General features: G+C 40.2%; 1 protein-coding gene across 1 annotated transcript; it reads right to left on the bottom strand.

Moving 5' to 3' along the window:
- Positions 1-959: 959 nt before the first annotated feature.
- On the bottom strand, positions 960-19,046 carry micu3b (mitochondrial calcium uptake family, member 3b). Its single transcript, XM_053324397.1, has 15 exons — positions 18,792-19,046; positions 16,723-16,882; positions 13,923-13,942; positions 13,599-13,677; positions 10,849-10,896; positions 10,668-10,750; positions 10,508-10,579; positions 8,794-8,835; positions 6,794-6,889; positions 6,093-6,181; positions 5,701-5,872; positions 3,884-3,992; positions 3,571-3,728; positions 2,779-2,847; positions 960-1,390 (listed from the first exon to the last, which is right to left on the bottom strand). Exons 1-14 carry the CDS (start codon positions 19,044-19,046, stop codon positions 2,779-2,781), a joined length of 1,452 nt encoding a protein of 483 aa, XP_053180372.1. The 3' UTR covers positions 960-1,390.
- Positions 19,047-19,510: the final 464 nt, after the last annotated feature.

The raw sequence follows: 19,510 nt of genomic DNA, 5'->3' as shown, positions 1-19,510 counted from the left end.
TGAGGTTGAGGGGGAAAAAGCTAATTTATTCTTCTGTGGTCCAACCATCAGACTGCTGTAGTCAGAAAGAAAAGGTTTGTGTGAAGCAAAGTGTGAGCAGTTCACAGTTTATTATCTGACATGTGTAAACAGCAAACATAACTGTAACTAAACTCATTTGCAGTGTGTGTGTGTCAGATTGAGGGTGACAGAGGAAGCTGAATACAAACAGGAATCCAAATATTTTAAGTTCTATTTATTCCGCCACGTCATTATAAATACACCTGGGCTTTAACATGAGTAAAACAGTCGAAGCCTAATTAAAAAGAAAGGCAACAAGTTTCCAAAACTCTTCCAGAGGTAGTCTAACTAATCAATCCACACATCCAAAATAAAAAGAGAAAGTAGGCTGAAATACAAAGACATTAGTTGGGTTAATATTTGAGCGTGTCACATTTTGTTACCTTCATTCAGTATTTTTCAGTACATTAACTCCACCCAAAGCAAACATCAGACCAGGACACAAGTCATTAAAAATTCTCAATAACAAATAGTACCAGTGCAGATATCTTTACAGTGTAGACTATGCCTATATAGCCTAAAGGGAAGGTCATTTTTAACATATTGCTCCTTTAAATACGACACTAATTTAAGCTGTGTGTTCCACGAGTGGGACAAACGTATGGCTTCACTATTCTTCATATTCAGTTATAGAAAAGGGAACTCCTACCGGTGCCATGGAAATAGCACTTCTTTTTTTAATACAAGAGAATGAAAAGTGCTCTTCAGTAAGAAATGATTAACACTGTTAGCTGCCTATATTTAAACAGTGAGAAACACAGACTGAGCAAGTGTGTTCAGGCCTGCTGGCTCTGGGAGGGGAGGGGAGGGGGGGGGGGTGGGTGGTCCTGGAGGATTTTAGCTGCGGTGCTTTCGGAGAGAGGATGAGGAGAAGGAGGAGGGGAGGTGCTGTCCTAAGCTGATCTGTACAAGGGGGGGGGGGGGGGGGGGCTGCCAACAGGAACACGTATATAAGCAATGCTGCCGCTATACAGAAAAGATAATTGCATTGGCAGAGCAGTATTAAGACAAAGTAGAGCCTTTAAATAAATAAATAAATAAATAAAACCAGTGTTAACAATCAACTGATACATATATTTACAAGTAGATGGATCAATAAATAGTGTAATATCTTCTCAACAGACTTAAGAGGATTTCCTTGTTACATTCATCATGGGTCACCTCTTTCAACAGCTTCCCATGAGGCTAACCACATCCTGTTTATTGTAAAACTAAAACATAGTGAAATAAGATGCTGCAACATGCATTAACTCTTCTATCGTGGTAGAAAGCTTGAAGGAGGCACAGTTCATCCAGTTTGTAAGATGTGCACTGATGTTGGGATCTTCACCTGGTGACGACACAAAGAGAAAAAGATCAATTAAAATCCAGTGAATGCAGAGTATGATTAATAATCTGTATCATTCCAGCACTGGAGCTGCAGGCAATTATTTCTTGCGTATTATAGACCAGAAATAAGGTACTGAAAACCTAGAATACATCTTACGCCTCTTAATGAAATAGTCATGGAGCACAAGTTTTGCAAGCATGCAGAAAAATATCTGGGTCCTCTCTCCACAGTGACCACAGCTGTGCATTTTCAGCATCCAAAGCTAGTTTTAAACAAGCAGCAACCTCTAACTGTTCCCACATACCGTATATATAGAGATTCCACACATTTACTAAATTATTAAAAGGTAAGAGGTGAAAAAAAAAAAACATGAACTGAAGAAAAAAGTCAAAAATTCTCTGACAAATCATTCAAAAATATTAAAGGAATTGACATTTTGGGAACTTTCATGCTGAGATGAGAAAATGAATATCACTTTCATATCTGTCTGTTAAACACCAAGAAGACTACAGGAAGTCATTGGTCCCTACCAAGAAATAGTTCACACATGACCCCCCCATAAAACCACAACATGTCCGTTTTAAACTCTCTAGAAAAGAGATAACAGGCAGATGGCTTAAAGGCTGGTTCTGCTTTTGGTTGGTTGCCACTGTTGCTAAAAGCTTGTTCATGGGGGAGTGTTGGGTCTCTTTAAATTAAATTAGAGTACAGTCTAGACCTGCTCAATGTGTTTTGTTGTGATTTGTTGCTATATAAATGAAACTGAATTGAACTATATGTTAATTAATTAGCTTCAGATGTATTGTCGGGTGGATTTTGTCACTTTTGGACAGAGCCAGGCTAGAAAATGATGGACTATTTCTTTAACTGCTGACAAAGTTACACATATGAAAGTGAAATATTGACTATTGAGAATACTTCCATCCTGATCAAAACATCACAACAATTGTAGTTAAATAGTGTTTATTAGTGTTTGTTTTCACTTAACACTCTCTAGATATTGCAGCTCAAGTCCTTTTATCATGTATTATCATGGCAGATTATCAAGCCCTCTCCACAGAGGTGCATTACCTTTGAAACATTTATACGGCTTTAAACTGCACTGCTTGCTGCTCATGTATGCAGACTTAAGCTGGTATCTGGTGGCAGTTGATCAGGCATTAATATTACAGTGTAACTCGATGCTTTGGGTGAGGAGAGCGTAGGCCTCAAACGCATCTGAAAACACTGACTACATACTGGGACAGTGTGCATGGGAAGCTCTTTTAGGGAGCTGTTTTAAAAAAAAGATTTTACATTTTTGCAGCTGCACAATCATCATTTTAAAAATAGCATATTCATTGTCACCTCATTTTTCAGAGAACGCTGACAGTGGGAAAAAAACTTACCTATTTGCCTGAAAGCGTCTTCTTCAAGCACGACCTAAAAGAGGTGAACTTCTCCTCCACTCTGACGCCCTGAGAGTATATATATATGTGTGTGTGTGTGTGTGTGTGTGTGTGTGTGTGTGTGTGTAGAGAGAGAGAAACAGAGAAACAGAAGGGAAAATATTATGAGAAGATCAATTCCCTGACGGCCCGCTAGATGGCAGTATAATTTCACAATAATCACTAACTCAGAGGTGAGATGTGTTTCAGTGATAAAAAGTGGCAGAGGGTAATTTAGACATTATGGTACAGGGTGTTTAAGTATACCACTACCTAAAAGAAAAAAAACTCATAATTAGTGCTTCCTCAAAGCCATATTTAAGCAGGAAAGGGGTTATTTGTGTTACTAATTGTTGCTTAAGTGTTACTAATTTTGTACAAGTACTCTTTTTTGAGAATAAACGTGTTTTTGAGTTCAGCATCCACCCTTTTTTTCCTATGTGTCCTTTATTGCGGTAAATCTGACTTTGCATCTGTGCTTCCATCTTTGAACCCTTTTTTTGGCAGCTCTACCCATATTTGCCCGGACAGATGACACATTAAGAAGTAGCTGAAAGAAAGACTGATAATGCTGGTATCTTTCACATCAGCGACACCTGTGTGCTGCTTTTACCCCTGGTCAGTTCCTCTGAGAAGCTGCTCTCACGAGGGAGGAGGAGGAGGAGGAGGAGGAGGAGGAGAGTTGAGTGGGCACATCTCTTCTGTCCCCTTCAGAGTCATAAAACAAAGATAAACATCTTGTAGCTGTCTCACCCTTTTGCCGCGGTGCAGCCGGTCCTTCATGATGCCGATGAACTCCTTGTGGCTGAGCTTATCGTCGTGATCCTCGTCAAAGATCTTGAAGACCGTGTTCACCACGTGGTGGGTCAGCTTGATGTCCGTAGCCACATAGACGGCGCGGCTAAACTCCTCTGAGGGAGAAGAAAAACAGTCGATTAGGTGACCTCCACTCAACATTTCCACTAATATGACATTTAAATTACTGGTTGTAGTTTTTAAAAGTTGCTTTAGACCATAACTCGCCTAAATCCATTAACTCAGCTGTAGAATCAGTGTTCGACGTTACCTTGACCAATAGAGCGGTTGGCAAAGTTGTACATTTGCATGGCGATGGTAAAATCCTCCAGGTTGTTCAGGAACAAGAAGAAAGCTCTGAACTCCTCGAAGGTGATTCCCTGCAAAGAGATGGGAACAATAAAAGGCATTTATTTCATGGAACATAAATCTTGTGATCTACAACATGAGATATTATAGTCGCCGCATGAAACAAACTGGCTGCATGTGTCAACACTCGGAGCGAAGGATAGCGCTCCAGTCCACACAATACATAATCTGCTTTCTTTCATCCTGAGGGGGAATCCTTTAGTGTGTGTGTGGGACCTTGAAGCCATCAGATAGATAACACACCCAAACAGACAAAGTATACATTGCTGGATTTTCCCTGCGCAGTATGGACACGCTGAGCTGTCAGCAGCTGGGGGAGGATTGTAGCTTTTGGGAAGAGGTCAGGCCGCTTGCAGACTTTTCTAAGGCAGATTAACCTGATACTTGAATAAACAAAAACAAAAGTGATGAATCCCCAAACATCTCAGGCTTGGCTGATGACTCAAACACTGGGGCTATTGATCTCCACTCAACCATCCCGCGGCTACTAGCTCCTTCTCTTGCCCGGGGCCCCGCCAAACAGGCTACACACACACACACACGCCTGGGAGTAATGACTAATCTGTGACGCTTTGCTGTTTTAACAAGGCGAGGGCCATAAAATATCTCTCAGCCTAATGATGAGACCCACTTGATTATCAATGGAGATCTAGCAACACGCTACTCGAGGCGGCTGAGGAGCTGCTGGTGTCTTTTCATGTGGGTCAGCGTGCCGAGGAGGAAAACAAATTAAAGCTAAAATGAGGATGCTTCACTCAACGGCTTATTCACAGAGCAGAATCAAAAGAAACAGAGTACTCACATACTCACATGCAACCAAATACCTACAAACCTTAATAGTTAAAGCTGCATGTAGAGTATTTATGTTATGTAAACTATGTTTCCAGAAAAATTAATACAAAACTGCTGCAATTCAAGTGTTGTGGAATACTGCTAAGTGTCTTTTTAATGACACTAAGTGCTGTTGAAATTTAACACACTGGGGCTCCCTTTTTCCTAAATGAATAGGTCTCATAACAAAAAAAAGAGGAAAGGAGCTGCCAAATGCAAAACAGTGAGAAAATTAATTATGCTCAATATATATGCATGAATAGAGGCAGTAAATGATGAAGAAAACAGCATCGGTGCTGCCTGAGGAAGACTGCCAAGCTCAAACATGCTGCAATCCAGACTAGCTGCTGATCCAAGTGTGTGTCTGTGTTCTTCATGCTATTTAGTATATTTAGCAAATCACATTTTTTACATTTGATGGCTCTTCCCACATGCACATTCTGTGTTTTCTGTGACCCAATTGGAAAGCCTTTTTTCCACTGTTTTCCTATGAAAATGAATAGGTCACATTTGGGGGATTAGCTCATGCACTTTTCTCTTGAGAGTGAAAAGAGACGGATGCTCTCATGCCTGTGCATATGGAGCTGAAGGCTGGATGTAGTTAGCTTAGCTTAGCATAAAGACTGGAAGAAAGGGTAACAGCTAGTCAAACAAAAAAACACATAAATAAACCTTACCGTTACCTGTGAAGGTTACTAACTATCAATATGTATTTTCTTTTATTGATCTGTTGGAGTTAAATACTTTAAATGTACTGTATTCCTTTATCACTTCAGCACTTAATTATACATTTTGTAGTCATCATTGTTCTGTGTATCATATTGTGAGGAATAGCAGTTGTCTGCTTTCAGGGTGACAAATTGAACCTCGGGGGGAGAAATAGTGCACCTTTTCATCTGGTATACTGTGGCGAATGTTCTCCATGTATCCGCTGATGTCGACCACGTTGGTGTAGCGCAGAAGGATCCGAGCGAAGTCCTCCTCGCTGATAGTGGGCATGCCTTTGGAGTAGGAGAGGAACTCTATCTCAAGCATCTCTGTCTGCAAGTTGTCCATGAACCTGGAGGGGGGGGGAGGGAGAGGACGACAGCCGCTGACAGGAAACGCCACCACCAGAGTCTCGCACGCACAAAGGAACACTTAACATGGTGACTAAGAAAACCACAACAGGTTTAGTGTTTAGTGTTGTATTGGTGTATATTACCGTGCACTGTACGATAATCATTTTTCCTGGGAAGTCATGATCAATCACTGAGCAGACAAAAGGTTTCAAAACTCACTTGTAAAAGTCTTCAAACTTCAAGTCGGCCTTCCCTTTTTTCCCAAAGAAGTGCACCAGCAGAGTTGTCTCGATTTTTTCATCCACGTGCTATCACAGAAAAAAAAAGACTAAATTATGCTTCCTCATAGCTTTCATTATCCACCTTACATGTCATTATTCTGTACAAGACACATAAATGCAGCAATCCACAATGCACAACTGATTACTGCCAAACTTTGTGTTAATTTGCACAAAATCTCTGTTCCAGCAGCTCTGTGTATCTAACCAGGTAAACATTAACAATGACATTTATTTAACCATGCTGTAAGCTTTAAGTATAGATGTTAGTTAATAGCTATGCCCAGATTCAGCTATTGAATAATTACTCAGAGTTAATGGTTAATGTGCCTGAAACCAAACAGAAGGCGACTATTTCCCATTTTCTGCATGATACAAGTACGTGCCATGGAGCAGATTCATCAAACATGCTACAAGGCCTTGGTGCAGATGTGCTTCTGTTACAGGAAACATAAGAGCAACTTTCTTTTAATATGTATTCTTACTAACAAAGGTGGTGTATAAATCAAGAACGTGTTCCACTGTGCTCACTAACACAGAACCTCCAAAATGAGAAACAAAATGATAGTGAGCCAATACATGATATGCTGTATGCCGTAAGAGCAAAGTCATGTAGAAGCATCTTGAAGAAGGCTTGACTACCTCAGTGAGATCAGAAAACAGAACTTGACTTGTGCCGCGTTTGAGAACATCCCACATGCCCCGGGCCTCCACATGCTGACTGTCTTTTTTAAGGACCTGTGGTAGCAGTTGAAGCACAGCTGTTAGAAGACAAAATAAATCTGGTGCATGTTAGATGAGGGAGAAGGTGACAGACAGACATCAAACAGGGACGCTGTGGAGAGGTAAAACTAGATAGGAGATGAAGCATCTGACACATGTAACAGAGCACAGACAGGTGAGCATGCCGTCCACAGAGACAGAAGGACTGACTGGCATTTATCCACACTCAAACAGGCAGAAACAGACCGAAGCTGACACCCATGTATCTGGCAGGCCCTTCAGCCCTGACATGAGCCTGCTCTGCAGTCATGCATGCAGGGCATTGAGCCGACACAGCTAACACATGCCCAAAGCATGCAGGGTGACAGACCTGAAGGATGATTCATGCTGGGTTTACCTGAACTGAAATACATCATCATTTGATGCTAAGATGCAAGGTAAATGCAGGTTATCAGACACCTTCCATCTCACTGTTGTGAAATTGGGTCAGATATTGATCATATGCATTTTTCTGGAACACTTTTAGTCTTTTATATGTCTCTCAAAGCTCAAATATAATATTTCTGATGTGATAAAAAAAGCTGTCTGGAACAAAGAAGCCACTCTGTGCTATTTTTCTCAATGAGGTCATGCTGCTCATCTTGGATTAACCAATCATTATTATTATTACAGTTTACACTACTCTCTTCACTCTCCCTGCTGCTGTGGAGCTATTATAACTACAGCTACACCAAACACACAACTGTCAACAACAATTTGATTATAATTGGTTTTGTGTTCACTCTAAAAGATCACAGAGAATCTGTGTTCCAAATAGTGTAAGGAAACCCAGATTTCTCACTCCCATTCATAAACTGAACCAAGTTTGGTGCCTTCTGCTTTTTCATTTGATTCCTCTCAAGTCTCGACATCACCTCAATCGAAAGCAGCGTGAGCACACCAGAAACTAACAAGAGACAGCCAGCCACTCTCGACACGTGTTCTTAAATACTGCTTGCTTCATTTCCTAATATTTATTTATCTTATTCAGTTTTTTTTTCTTCATCTCCCAGGCCTGAGGGGGAACGTGAGACAGCTGATAACTGTCTGAACAGCTCTTCCTCTGCGCCTCATCGCTTTTTACCAGAGAAAGATTTATGACATGATCCCGCAACTAATTACGGAACAACTCTTTAATGCGCCGCACCGTTCCCATCTCATCCCATGAAAAGATCTTGATACACTTGTAATTAGAATATGCTGGGGAAAGCCCAACCGCAGGACTAAAGACATGTCTGTTATGTGTTTTTTTTTTTTTTTTGAAAAGATTTGACTTTTGAACTTTTGCTGTAAAGATTCCTACAGTAATGCCGAAGGAATCAAAACAAAAAAAGACACACCTGAAGGTAAAGTCTTCAAACGGCGCCCTGAAAAGATGGGTCTGTCCCTCCGTTAGCTGTAGTGTGTGCGTTGAGTGCTTTTCATAGCACTGCTTCTCCTCTATGACTGGCATCTTCATGGTCAAACCCATCACAAAAGGTAACCTGAGCCCAAATACCACTCCTCAAGAAACTGTAAAAATAAAACATGGGGGTCTGGGCGAAAACGTTGTCAGTCTTCAGGTAAGAGCTTTTTGAAGTGGAATCTCTCGCCCAACGCTGACAAAAGGTGAGTACATAAATCATCTGGCCTGCACTACCACACACACACACACGCACAAAGACAATATGTCAGATAATGTTGTAGTAGGCAATGATGTATTTCAATTTCAATGAATGTGAATGAGGTTATCTGGTTTTAACAGAGACAGATAGGGGTGGTGTCAGTCCCCGAGACAGATTTTCTTTGCTAACTCACTGTGCAAAAACATTTTCAGGCAGACTGCATGCCAAAAATACATGCAACAAGCAGAACAGAGGGGAGAAAGGAACAATAAATACACTGTGAGGCTGGGATTTACGTTGACCGTACAGTTGCAGGCTCTGAAATGTGCATAGGTGACAAAAACACAGCAGAAAGAGAAAAAATCATGCATAATTCATCAAGTATTTTAGAACAGAAAGATGTTTTGAAATAGCTTTCAAATGATTGTTAAGTCGTAGCCATCAGGTTTATATGATATGCCTTTACCCATGATCCAAGATCAGTCCTCCTATTCTTAAGCTTTATGAATGCACCCAGAGTCTCCATCCTCAGCTTTGTTTTCCTGCAAGGCATCATTATATTTCCAAATCTAGAGTACCCTTTCTAATGATCTTTTTGATGGTTATATGGGCTTCAGATTAATGTAAAACTGTCCAGAGATGCTAACATTTGTCCCAGCAGAGTAAGCTCCTCCATGTTGTTTTTGTGCGATAAGACCTCAAAGAGTTGCTCTTATCGTGCTTTTCAGCTCTGCCTGTTTACATCCACCTGCATGCAGCATAAGACTGCCCTAAAGAGATGAAAGCCCCAGGCATGTTTTACCTTGTATGACCACATTCACCTCTGTGCAGTCTGTGTTCTCTCTAGGAACATTATGTTACATGCAAAATCACTGCCAAGTTAAATTTCTTCCAATTTACGGTGCAGACCAATGTCTTAAAGCTGCTGTAATTGGTAGTTTGGCCTTTCAGGGGCAGCACCAAGGTGTAAACACAACATATTGTTATTTTATAAAGTTAATGTGCTAAAGCTTATCTGTTAGCAAACAGTTGTCTGTTAATACCATTGACTGTTTAAAGATGAACAATATAACAGCTCCCCAGGAGTGAAGCAAAAAACATCTTGATTGCCCCCTACTGGCTGGCTGCGGTATAGCCAATAAATCCTGCTCTCTCCATGTTAGCAGATGTGGGGACATAAGTACACGTCAAATACATTTATCCCAAAGATGGTTTCTGTCTTTTTAGATAGTCCTTACCACACTCATGTTTGTTCAAGTGCTCATTCTTCCGACACGTTTGTTTTTAATTAGTTATTTGATTATATGACATCATGATTGACAGCTGTGATTGACAGCCACCCACTAACCTCCGCCAGGTGTGGCAGACAAGCTGAGTGAATGCTGCAATTTCTGATGGAAAACACTAATGCATGTTTTGGTTTTTGACTCACTACCATCTGCAGCTGCAAGTATCCGGCTGATTTTGGCTGGTTGACTCTACCGTGCAGACTCTGGCTCCAAATTACATTACACAAGCAAGATGGCAGCTCCCAGGGAGGAGATATTTTGGCTTCATTTTTGCATAGTAGTTGGAAGTGGGGACATTTTTATATACGTGGCTTCATTAGCACTCATCTGTAGTCTGACTGTTTCTGGCTACCAAAGAAATTAAAGTCCAACATTCAGACCATTTTAGCTTTGTTTTGGCATCACTATGTTCACCAGCAAGTTGACAACTTTGTCTGTCTGCTGTTTGGGGCTGGTCAGTGGGTTTATCAGAGCTTTTTTAATGAAAACAGCTGCCTGTTGTGTCTGCACCATAACAACGAGTAGAGTGAAAATGATCTGTGGCTTCTTAGCTAACTACTGACTCCTTTGAAATTACACATAGCTATCAATTTATCATTACAGCTTTAAATCTGCATTGATTGATTTTTTGACCTCAGTGAAAAAAGTTTAAAGCACTAAACCTGGAAAATAATATAAAGGCATGTGAAAGCAATTCATACCTGCTGATCAAATCTTTGCCCATCTTCAGTAACTTCCTTTCTGTCCTTTTTCTTACGGAAAATGTCTTCAAGCTGGTAAGAAGATAATAAGTTATGCAAACTATAACATAACTTATCTGATGTATTTTCATATGTCACAACATCAAGATGAAGCTCATACCACTAAGAACTCCCTCTTGTCCACCATTTCATTCCCATCTGCATCAAACATGTTGAAAGCAATCCTGAATCCTGCTTGAGGCTCTTAAATAAAACAGTAGTGAATTATATTAGACATTTATCTTTTAAAGTTAAACATATCCAAACTAATTCTGCCAAAGTAAGTTGAAATAAATACTGACTTGTTAAAATGCAGAGCAGGAAGAGATACTCCGTGTAGCTGATGACACCTTTGAACAGATAGAACAATTAGTCATGAAACAAAAACCAAAATGTTCCTTTTTGCACACAAGACAGCATCAAACACCACTAAGCAGTTAGCCCAAGGTGTTTACAGATGTTCAAAGTCGTGTCCCAGATGAATAAGCCATCCAAAGAAACAGTGCACGCCTTCAGACAAGAGTAATCTTCTCTTGCTCACTGATAACATCTCAAAAGGTGCCTTTTACTTCATGCTTGGTGTTCCCCTCACACAAACACAGGCTTTACAACTGAGCTGACCTATCCGGACACAAACCCAAACAAATTTAAGGCCTACGGCTTCTGATCGTGTTTGGGTAACAAGTTGTAATACATTCTCTAGTGATCTGTCACTGATTGAGAATGGCCGATTCAGGTTTTTGTGTCGTGTCCTTCAGCTCCCTTTGTTGTATGACACGGAGAAGGGAAGAGTAAGTGTCAGGAGCCATCTCAGTCGACTCAGGAGGCTTCTCCCCTCTGCCTCTGAAAGCATTCCCAAGCTTTTGTTTGCTCGGGAAGATAGAGAATCGAGCACAGATAGTTCTGGGTGACTGCTCTGGGTGTTATGGGAAAAGAATTCAGGTTTGGGGATTGCTGCAGGGAGATTTCCAGAAAAAGGAGCACTTGAGGGGGGGAAAAAATACTCCAAACTAAGATGTAAAGACAAGTTTTTCTCCTCTAGAAGATGAAACTAAGCTGTCAATAGGATGACATGGAAGCTAGTGAAACACATAAAGTGAGGTGTGAAAAGAAAATTAGCAATGCGTGCCATTAGGCAAAGTTCATGTAATAATTCCCCACAACAAAGGGCTCCGTCTTCTCACCCCAGCTCTGTCTGTTTGGCAGGTACGGCCCTATAATGACAACAGATCTCTAGCTTCAAAGCCTTTAAAGCTTAAATGAGTTGAGGAGAGAGAGAGAGAAAAAAAACTTTTAAGATTCCAGCCATGTCTCACCAATACCACACACACCTTCACTCCTGGAGGGAGCCCACCCCTCCTCTCCCTCCTCCCTCCAGCTCAGCCTCTGAGCTCAAGTAGATGTTGTTAGACAATACAAAGAATTCCACAGAAACACTTCATACAGAGTGGCAGTCCCGGAGATGTAATCCAATGCCATTCTTAGGCTTCATAATGTCCGTGGTGATCAGGGGGGTGGCCAGTGGGACATGTCTCGACATAGCTGGGTTCAAACAGCTCCCTCATTCTCTAAAGCAGCGCTTTGTTCACAGATCAATCCAGTCCTTTTTTTCCTGACAAAGCCGCAACGTTTAACAGCAGGATTAAAAGCCCCAAATCCCAGCATTGGCACTTAGCTAAAGCAACAGGGGAGGGAGAAGAACAGTGAGATCTGATGCTCCACTGGTTCGTCTGACCCACTGAGAGGGAGTGTGCAGGCCCAGGTGGGAAAATTAAAAAGATCCCCGCTCACACTCACAACTTCATTTTCTTCATCCTACGTTACTATTATAGTTGAAGAGTGCCGTGAGGATTGAGAGAAATAAGACCACGAAGGCTCTGAGTCCAGTGCTCACACACATGAGTCAGTGCAATAAATATCAACGGACATATTGACGGCCTGAGAAGTCCTCAAGGCAAGTCCTGTTGCCTCTTTTCCCTATCAGTCAGGATTTGTTGAGCTACGGCTTAGAAGACACACAGCCATAAAGATCTTTAAAAAGTTTTAGGGCTGCACCAAATGACAACTTTCATTATTGATTAATTCACAAATATTTTCTTAATTAATCAGTTACATGTTTTGTCTATTAAATGCCAGATAATAGTGAAAGTTTCCCATCACATTGCCCCATAGCCCAAGGTAATGTCTTTGAGTTGCTCCCAGCCACAAATTAAGTGACTGAAAGCATTGCTGTAGCATTTTGTTTCTTAAACAATTAATCAATTAGTCAAATAGTTGCTGATTTATTTCTGTCATCTGACTAATCCAATGATTTACTAATCACTCTAAACATGTTATGCATGGCACTTAGCTACACAAACAAAGGAAACATCGGGAAAAGGAAAGAAAAAGATTTATTATCAGCAGTGGGAGGCATTTCCACAGCTTGTAATACTGTGATTTAATCTAGAATGGTCACATAAAGTGCTGCAAAAGTCATATCTAAGTTTCATTTTGCAATAGTTTTTCAAAGGTTTTCTTTTTTTCCCCAGTGAACTGCTAGAGAGCATGCAAAAATATGAAATTCAGGAGAGTATATACTGTAAATCGGTTTATAAGTTAAATTTATATTTACTTTTTCTTTCAAGAAAGTTCCTAATTCCCTTATTTTGTAATACCAAATTATGTAGCTATTGTGTAGAAGCTTCTTGGGAAATTATTATAATAGACCTGTAAAATAAAGCAGTATCAGATGTTTTTATTACATAAATAAGGGAGGATCAGGCTGTATCAATAGACCAGGCCCTCCTGCAAAGGTCACTTGAGAATAAATCTACATCATGTAACCAGACTGATGGAAAGATAAGATAGCATTTACAACACACACTGTGCTGGATCTGAATCATACAGCAATGTTATGCACAATAGAGCTCAAATGAAACAACCAAAGGACATAACATAACATAACATAACATGACATAAAACGTTAAAGCATAGAAGGGAATGACTTCTACTCAAGGGATTTGTGTGCGCAGCTACAACACATCGTGACAGACAAGAGGTGTTACTCTACCTTGCTCGCGAAGATTTCTAAACAAATTAGATGATCCTTTCCAAACAGGTGGGGTATCAGCCAGCATCTTGTCTAATTCCTGCAAGAATAGAAGAAAATCCCAAATCACTCATTCTTTTCCAAATCCTCAGTACACCAGCAAATCACAGTGCAATGCAGTGTTGTTGGCATTACAGTAATTAAAGGTTTTGCACAGATAAAGAAGAGATTCACCTCAAGTTCTACAAAAAGGAAGAGATAAGAGTCTTTTTTTTATGAAGAGTTTCTCTAATTGAGTATTTATTTACCTCTTAGGATATGTGAAGAGCATCAAATACAGCTCACCTTTTTTGTTAAGGACTTCCTGCATGTCGTCTTACCTAAAGAAATAAGGAATAAACTGTTAGTTTATATTCTAGTATATTATTGTGACTTACGATAATACTTTTCAGATTTGAGGACTATAACGGGAATACAAAACAACAAGGAAACAAAAGTGAAAACAGTGTTTATGTGGATGGCAACACAAGCTGTGTATCCCTATGAACGCATTCCGATGGTCAATAAAGCAGAAGATAAGATGGAGACGTCGTAAAAACACCTAGCTGAGAAATTACATCGATAACAGCGGCAATAACCCTCTGCTGACACTTTTTAAAGCGTCTGAAAACAGGATTATGACGGCCAGCCATGTGATCGCCTGCACTCCACCGATGTGAGGTGTCTAAGTGAGTAAGTGAAGATTAAAGGGTGATATTGTTCTCAATGTAAGCACGAATATGACACTTTCAATTAATGTTTCATAACCTGTAAAGCCTATGGAGCTGATATGAATAATTTAAGGGACAGCACTTTAAGGTTTTGACTCAAACATGAGACGCTACAACTTCTTTAAAGGGAGCAGAGAATCTTCCAGATTACTCATACACTTTAATGCTTCACGTCCATAAATCCGTCATTCTCTAGCTGATATGCTTCCTCTGAAAGTAAACCATCAATGATGCAATCGTCATGTCCAAACCGCCCTAAAATGAATGAAGGAATTTAATTTTTTTTTATTTTAAGCCCCAATATAACCATAAGACACCATGATTTCTCTATTGCAACATATTAGCCATGACGCAGAGAGTAATGACCTAATGCATGTTATTATATTAGTGCGGACTTTGTGTGCCGATGAAGTCGTGTTCAAAACATTACAGCAGGTCACACACTGCCAATCATAAACAATCACGGTAATCAGAATGTCTTATCATTACATTTATGACATCTATGCAGCGTTGTTTGGTCTCTCTGGGTCTCGGGTTTGTTGCCATATAAATGGGCCATAAAAGTGGGGTTGCTGGTAAAGATGTCTATCTTTATGCAGGTGTTTTGACTGAAGCACTTCAAGCCACAACTTATTGTCCGATGACACTTCACGGGCCCACAGCAACAAGTACTTTTACAGGAAACAACACTGGGACTTTTAAAAATCTCAAATATTTGGATGGATGAAGTGACAGGGATTTATCTGATGACTTGACGTAAGTGTAATTAAGCAAATGGCTGCTGATTGATGTAGTTAATTTATCCACAGAGTGCAAAGATTAAACAGGCTGTGTGGCATTTACAGGAAAAACACACACAGTTACAGCACAGGAACACTGAGGAAAGATGGGCTGCCACCTCATACAAAATGACTCATAGCAAACATTTAAATCTGCCCTAATATTTTTAAATTGACAATAACTGAATGACAGAGAATTTTCAAAAATAATCACCCCACTATTCACAAACTGTCAAACAGCAGTGAAGACAGTGGAGCATTTAGGAGCTCAAGAGCCAAGGATATCTTTCAGGAGTTGGTGGACACCAAAAACAGAGCAAAAAGATTTCTAGACACATGCATGCTAATGAATGCTTATGTTGCTCTGTGTCTCCAGATGTGTACATAGTAGGGATGCAAGTTTTAAGCAATTTCCTCAATCAATATTCGGCCATGCTAACAATTCATTACCAATCAATCTTTAATAAATTATCAAATATGGTGGATGTATTTTTCCTTAATCAACAGTAAATCTGTGACCTGTAACTTTCTCCAGTAAGTATTAAACAGGTTCTGACTGGTTTTATACAGTAGTGTGCACACCTGCTGGAAACAGCTGTTCAGCTGGAACAGATGTACACGTACTGTCACTTCATCTTTATCTGTCTTAATCTTTTCACATTAAAATGCATTTAAACTCAGAGCAGTAGAGAGTGTCACTGATACAGTTCAATACGTCAGTTTTGATTTACTTAGCTTAGCATTTGTAATTAGAGTACTGCTTGACACTGACAACTGACACTCAGCCTGCGTAAACCGAGCAGTTGCTTCTCTACAACATGCGAATTAGCATTAGCATGGGCCTCAGGGAACTAGGTAAACTGGACAGCCACCAGACAACAACTCCTTTATGCTAGACCACTGCAGTGAGTAGAGTTGTTTTCTTCATCAGGCAGCAGGGAGGTGCGCTTGTTTTACAGTTTATGCCATAAGCAAACGCAACTCAACAGCAAAGCTACACAACAATTTCTAACTGCTACACTTCACGTCTCTCATCTTCTGCATTATCATTTAATATGTTAATAGATAATCATTAATCACTGATTAATTAAATCATTGATTAATTTATAAATTAATAGATAATCCATGAATCACGGACATCCCTAGTAGATAGGCAACTGTTTGCTGATTCATTTGCTACATCAGCTTTAAAATATAACAGTAAGTCCATGTTTTACTGCCACCAAGTGGCCAAAAAAACAATGAATAAAGGTTTAAAACACATTTTAAAAAACAAACTTAAAAAACATATAACATATTACAGTCTTATAAAACCACTTTTACAGACTGACTTCATTAATAATTAGTCTATTCTATTATATTAATTAGTATCTCAATTAATTGATTAATTTCTTCTTTTGAAGAAAAAAAGCCTGTGGTGATGAATTCAAATTTCTTGATGAACAGTCAAGGACCCAGAGATAAAAAAATAATAGCAAACTCACTATAGAAGTTAGAACTGCTAATGCATTCAATTCACTAATTGATTAATGGACTAAGTGCTGTTTCTTTTTCCTGCAGAGGATGTGGGGTGTATTGGGAGGGAGCTGAGTAATGAAGCACACTCACTCTTGGGTTCGCTCAGCGTGACAGACTCGATGAAGTTGAGTGGCGTCATGTAAAGCTGGCCCTCACACTCCACAGAACTGAACAGACGGAATCTGTTTTCATGGGACGACATGTACACGTCTCCATCATCCAGGCCGTAGTTCCTAGCCTGTAAACACACACATGCACACACACACACTCATGAAATATTGCAAATCATATCGGCAGTGATAATACTGTCTGAAAGATGCTTTTTATGAAATCCACGGGAGCTTTTCTTGTCACGAAAAGCCTCGCTCACACGGAACAACAAAGAGGCCCATACTTTAATTCAGTAATGGGGCGCGTGTTATGTCAGCCCTATTTTTCATCCCTGTGCACCAGATAATGTCCCTACAACTGTTCAAACCCAGCCAGATCAGAAGGCTGGATTGGTGAAGACAGAGTGGATCTCTCTGTCAGGTGGCACGGTGCCAGGTCCACTGGGCACAGAGCAAACACCCAGGGAATGTGTGCCCCCCTCTGCTTAACCATTAAACCCCCTCTAACCACCCCCGCCTCTCATCAAATGTCAACCTCTCCGCCAAGACCCAGTGTCCAGTTTCCTGTGTCCCTGGATTCCTGCTGCCTGTGGACACCAGTCAAGGTTAGCTCCCTCCTAACTGCAGATCTGAAATAAGGAATCTGCTCTCAGGAGGGAAATGTGCAAACCAGACCTGGTTCACATGTTTACATGGTTGTTCACACCTCCAGTGATCTGTGAAATTCTTATCAACAATACCCGAAACATGTCAACATGTCTGAGCTAAAGAGATTTAGAACTCCTGGAGTGTAATACGGACAAAATATTCAACACCTGCTGTAATGCAAATAATTACAACAGTGCTGCAAAAACCTGTATAAAGATCATAATTACTGCTAGATTAAATCATCTATTAATGAATTAGTTATTAAATATGAAGTCATGCAATGAACACTAAAGATTAATTGTTTAAGACATTTATCAAGCCAATGTGCCAACATTTGCTGGTTTTAGCATTGCATGTGTGGGCTTGTGTACCTTTGGAAAACCTTTAGTGTTCAGTTGTTGTTGATAATGTATCAGAAAGGTGTTGATTATTTTTTTCCAGGCCAGAGTTTGTGGTGTTGTTGTTTTTTTTATTTCATTTAGTGTGTTCCTATTTTTATGTCCATTTCAAGTATAAAGAGTTTAATCAGTAAGTCTCATTTTCAGGGTTTGCGATTGTTGGTAAAACAAATCAAGTAATCTGAAGACTTCCTCTTGACATTGATGTTTTATAGACTAAATAATGAATCTCTTATTTAAATAAATACTGAATAAGTTAGCCAATATCAAAAATAATCAGCCCTACTCATCATGTTTGGATTTTTGAGACTATATAAAAGATGAGCTGATTAAACTCTTGTGTTTATATGTCTGTAGATACTGGACAAAATAACAAGAGCATCTCATCTAATAACACCAACAACACAAACATGGCCTCAAACACTGCCCCAAATATTTCAATACACTTCACTCTCCAGTTGGTCTGTCAACTCTCTGATATCAACAAAAGCTGATCACTGCTTCCTAAAGATGTTATACATTGCCAGGCTACTGTATTAGTTTATATCTTACAGTCAGGTGTTCTTGTTATATTGTCCACAACCTAAAATGTAAATATAAATGTTGACATAAATAAACATATACACTGTATCTTTAATTGCATGAGGTTAGCGCTGAAGTAGAACAGCAGACTGAATCTTTGGTTTTTTATGGTAGCTGTTAGGTCACGTGATCTAAGACGCCTTTGACCATTTTGCCATTTCAGCACCAAAGGTCGCGGATAGCTCCATGTAGTCACGGCACATCATTATTGTGGCTAATTTCACGTGAAAGAAATGATGTCATTATAGATGTGGTAGACGTGCAAAAGCTGTAGTTACCATGTCATAAATACCGACACTGACTCTGAATCGTTTTTAACATGACTGCGGGGGTTTAGGGGGCAGTATGTGAGTCTATAGGTCTGACTCTATGTGAACTCAGTGTTGTCACTAAAGATATCTCACTGTACCTTGTCGGTGGCTGAAACTGACGGTAAAGTCAGATGCAGGAGTCGAGCCTCGACATGGCTCGTCAGTACCGGGCGCCTACCGACCACCGAGCAGTAGTAACAATAAGCGGCACCGGCCACGGCGGTGACACACGCTCCGGCCGCGACAACTTTCAGTGGTTTTGTCGTCTTTGAAAATGTTTGTTTCCCCGCCGTAAACGTCCCTGTTGCGGAGCTGCTAGTGAACGAGCGGATAAGCCTGCGCAGGGCAGCCATGGTTGTTTACACTAAGGTGTCGTAACCGATAACTACTGCTGCTGCTGCTGCTGCTGCTACTCCGAGCTCGCGAGACATGCCGTGGGTATTTCAAGTGACTGTGGGATTAAAGGGCGTCAGATTCATGACACTGAAGGAACATGTTGAAATATTTAGAATAAACATAGAAATATTTACTAAATTGTGTCTCATTTAAAGTGGGTGAATTTGAAGAGTGTTACATGTTGTGTTTACAGGTTTCATTTGAATTTTGCGTGATGTAAGTGCTCAGTATCAGCTCACAGACTAACATCAACTCTCTCTCCCCTTATGACTCTCTTATTTTATGCCTTTGGGAGAAGGAAAAAAAAATCCCTGCCAGGGCACGTCTGAACTGTGACAGCCCCGCCCATTACTAGTCCTGTGGTTTTGCACCTGCCTCACCACCCCTGCCACTTTGAGCGCAAAATCTCCAGGAGCTCCTT

This window comes from Scomber japonicus, chromosome 8 (assembly GCF_027409825.1).
Source record: "Scomber japonicus isolate fScoJap1 chromosome 8, fScoJap1.pri, whole genome shotgun sequence".
In the NCBI taxonomy this organism is placed as follows: Eukaryota; Metazoa; Chordata; class Actinopteri; order Scombriformes; family Scombridae; genus Scomber; species Scomber japonicus.
Note: the sequence above shows the minus strand (reverse complement) of the source record. Positions and strands in the feature narration are given on the sequence as shown.

Excerpts from the sequence above, each read along its gene's own strand:
- micu3b (XM_053324397.1), bottom strand. The coding sequence starts at position 19,046 with ATGGCTGCCCTGCGCAGGCTTATCCGCTCGTTCACTAGCAGCTCCGCA. Across the intron at positions 6,182-6,793 it reads TGTTTTCTGATCTCACTGAG|CACGTGGATGAAAAAATCGA; the intron begins GTAGTCAAGCCT and ends TTTCTGTGATAG. Across the intron at positions 3,729-3,883 it reads CAACCGCTCTATTGGTCAAG|AGGAGTTTAGCCGCGCCGTC; the intron begins GTAACGTCGAAC and ends CTTCTCCCTCAG.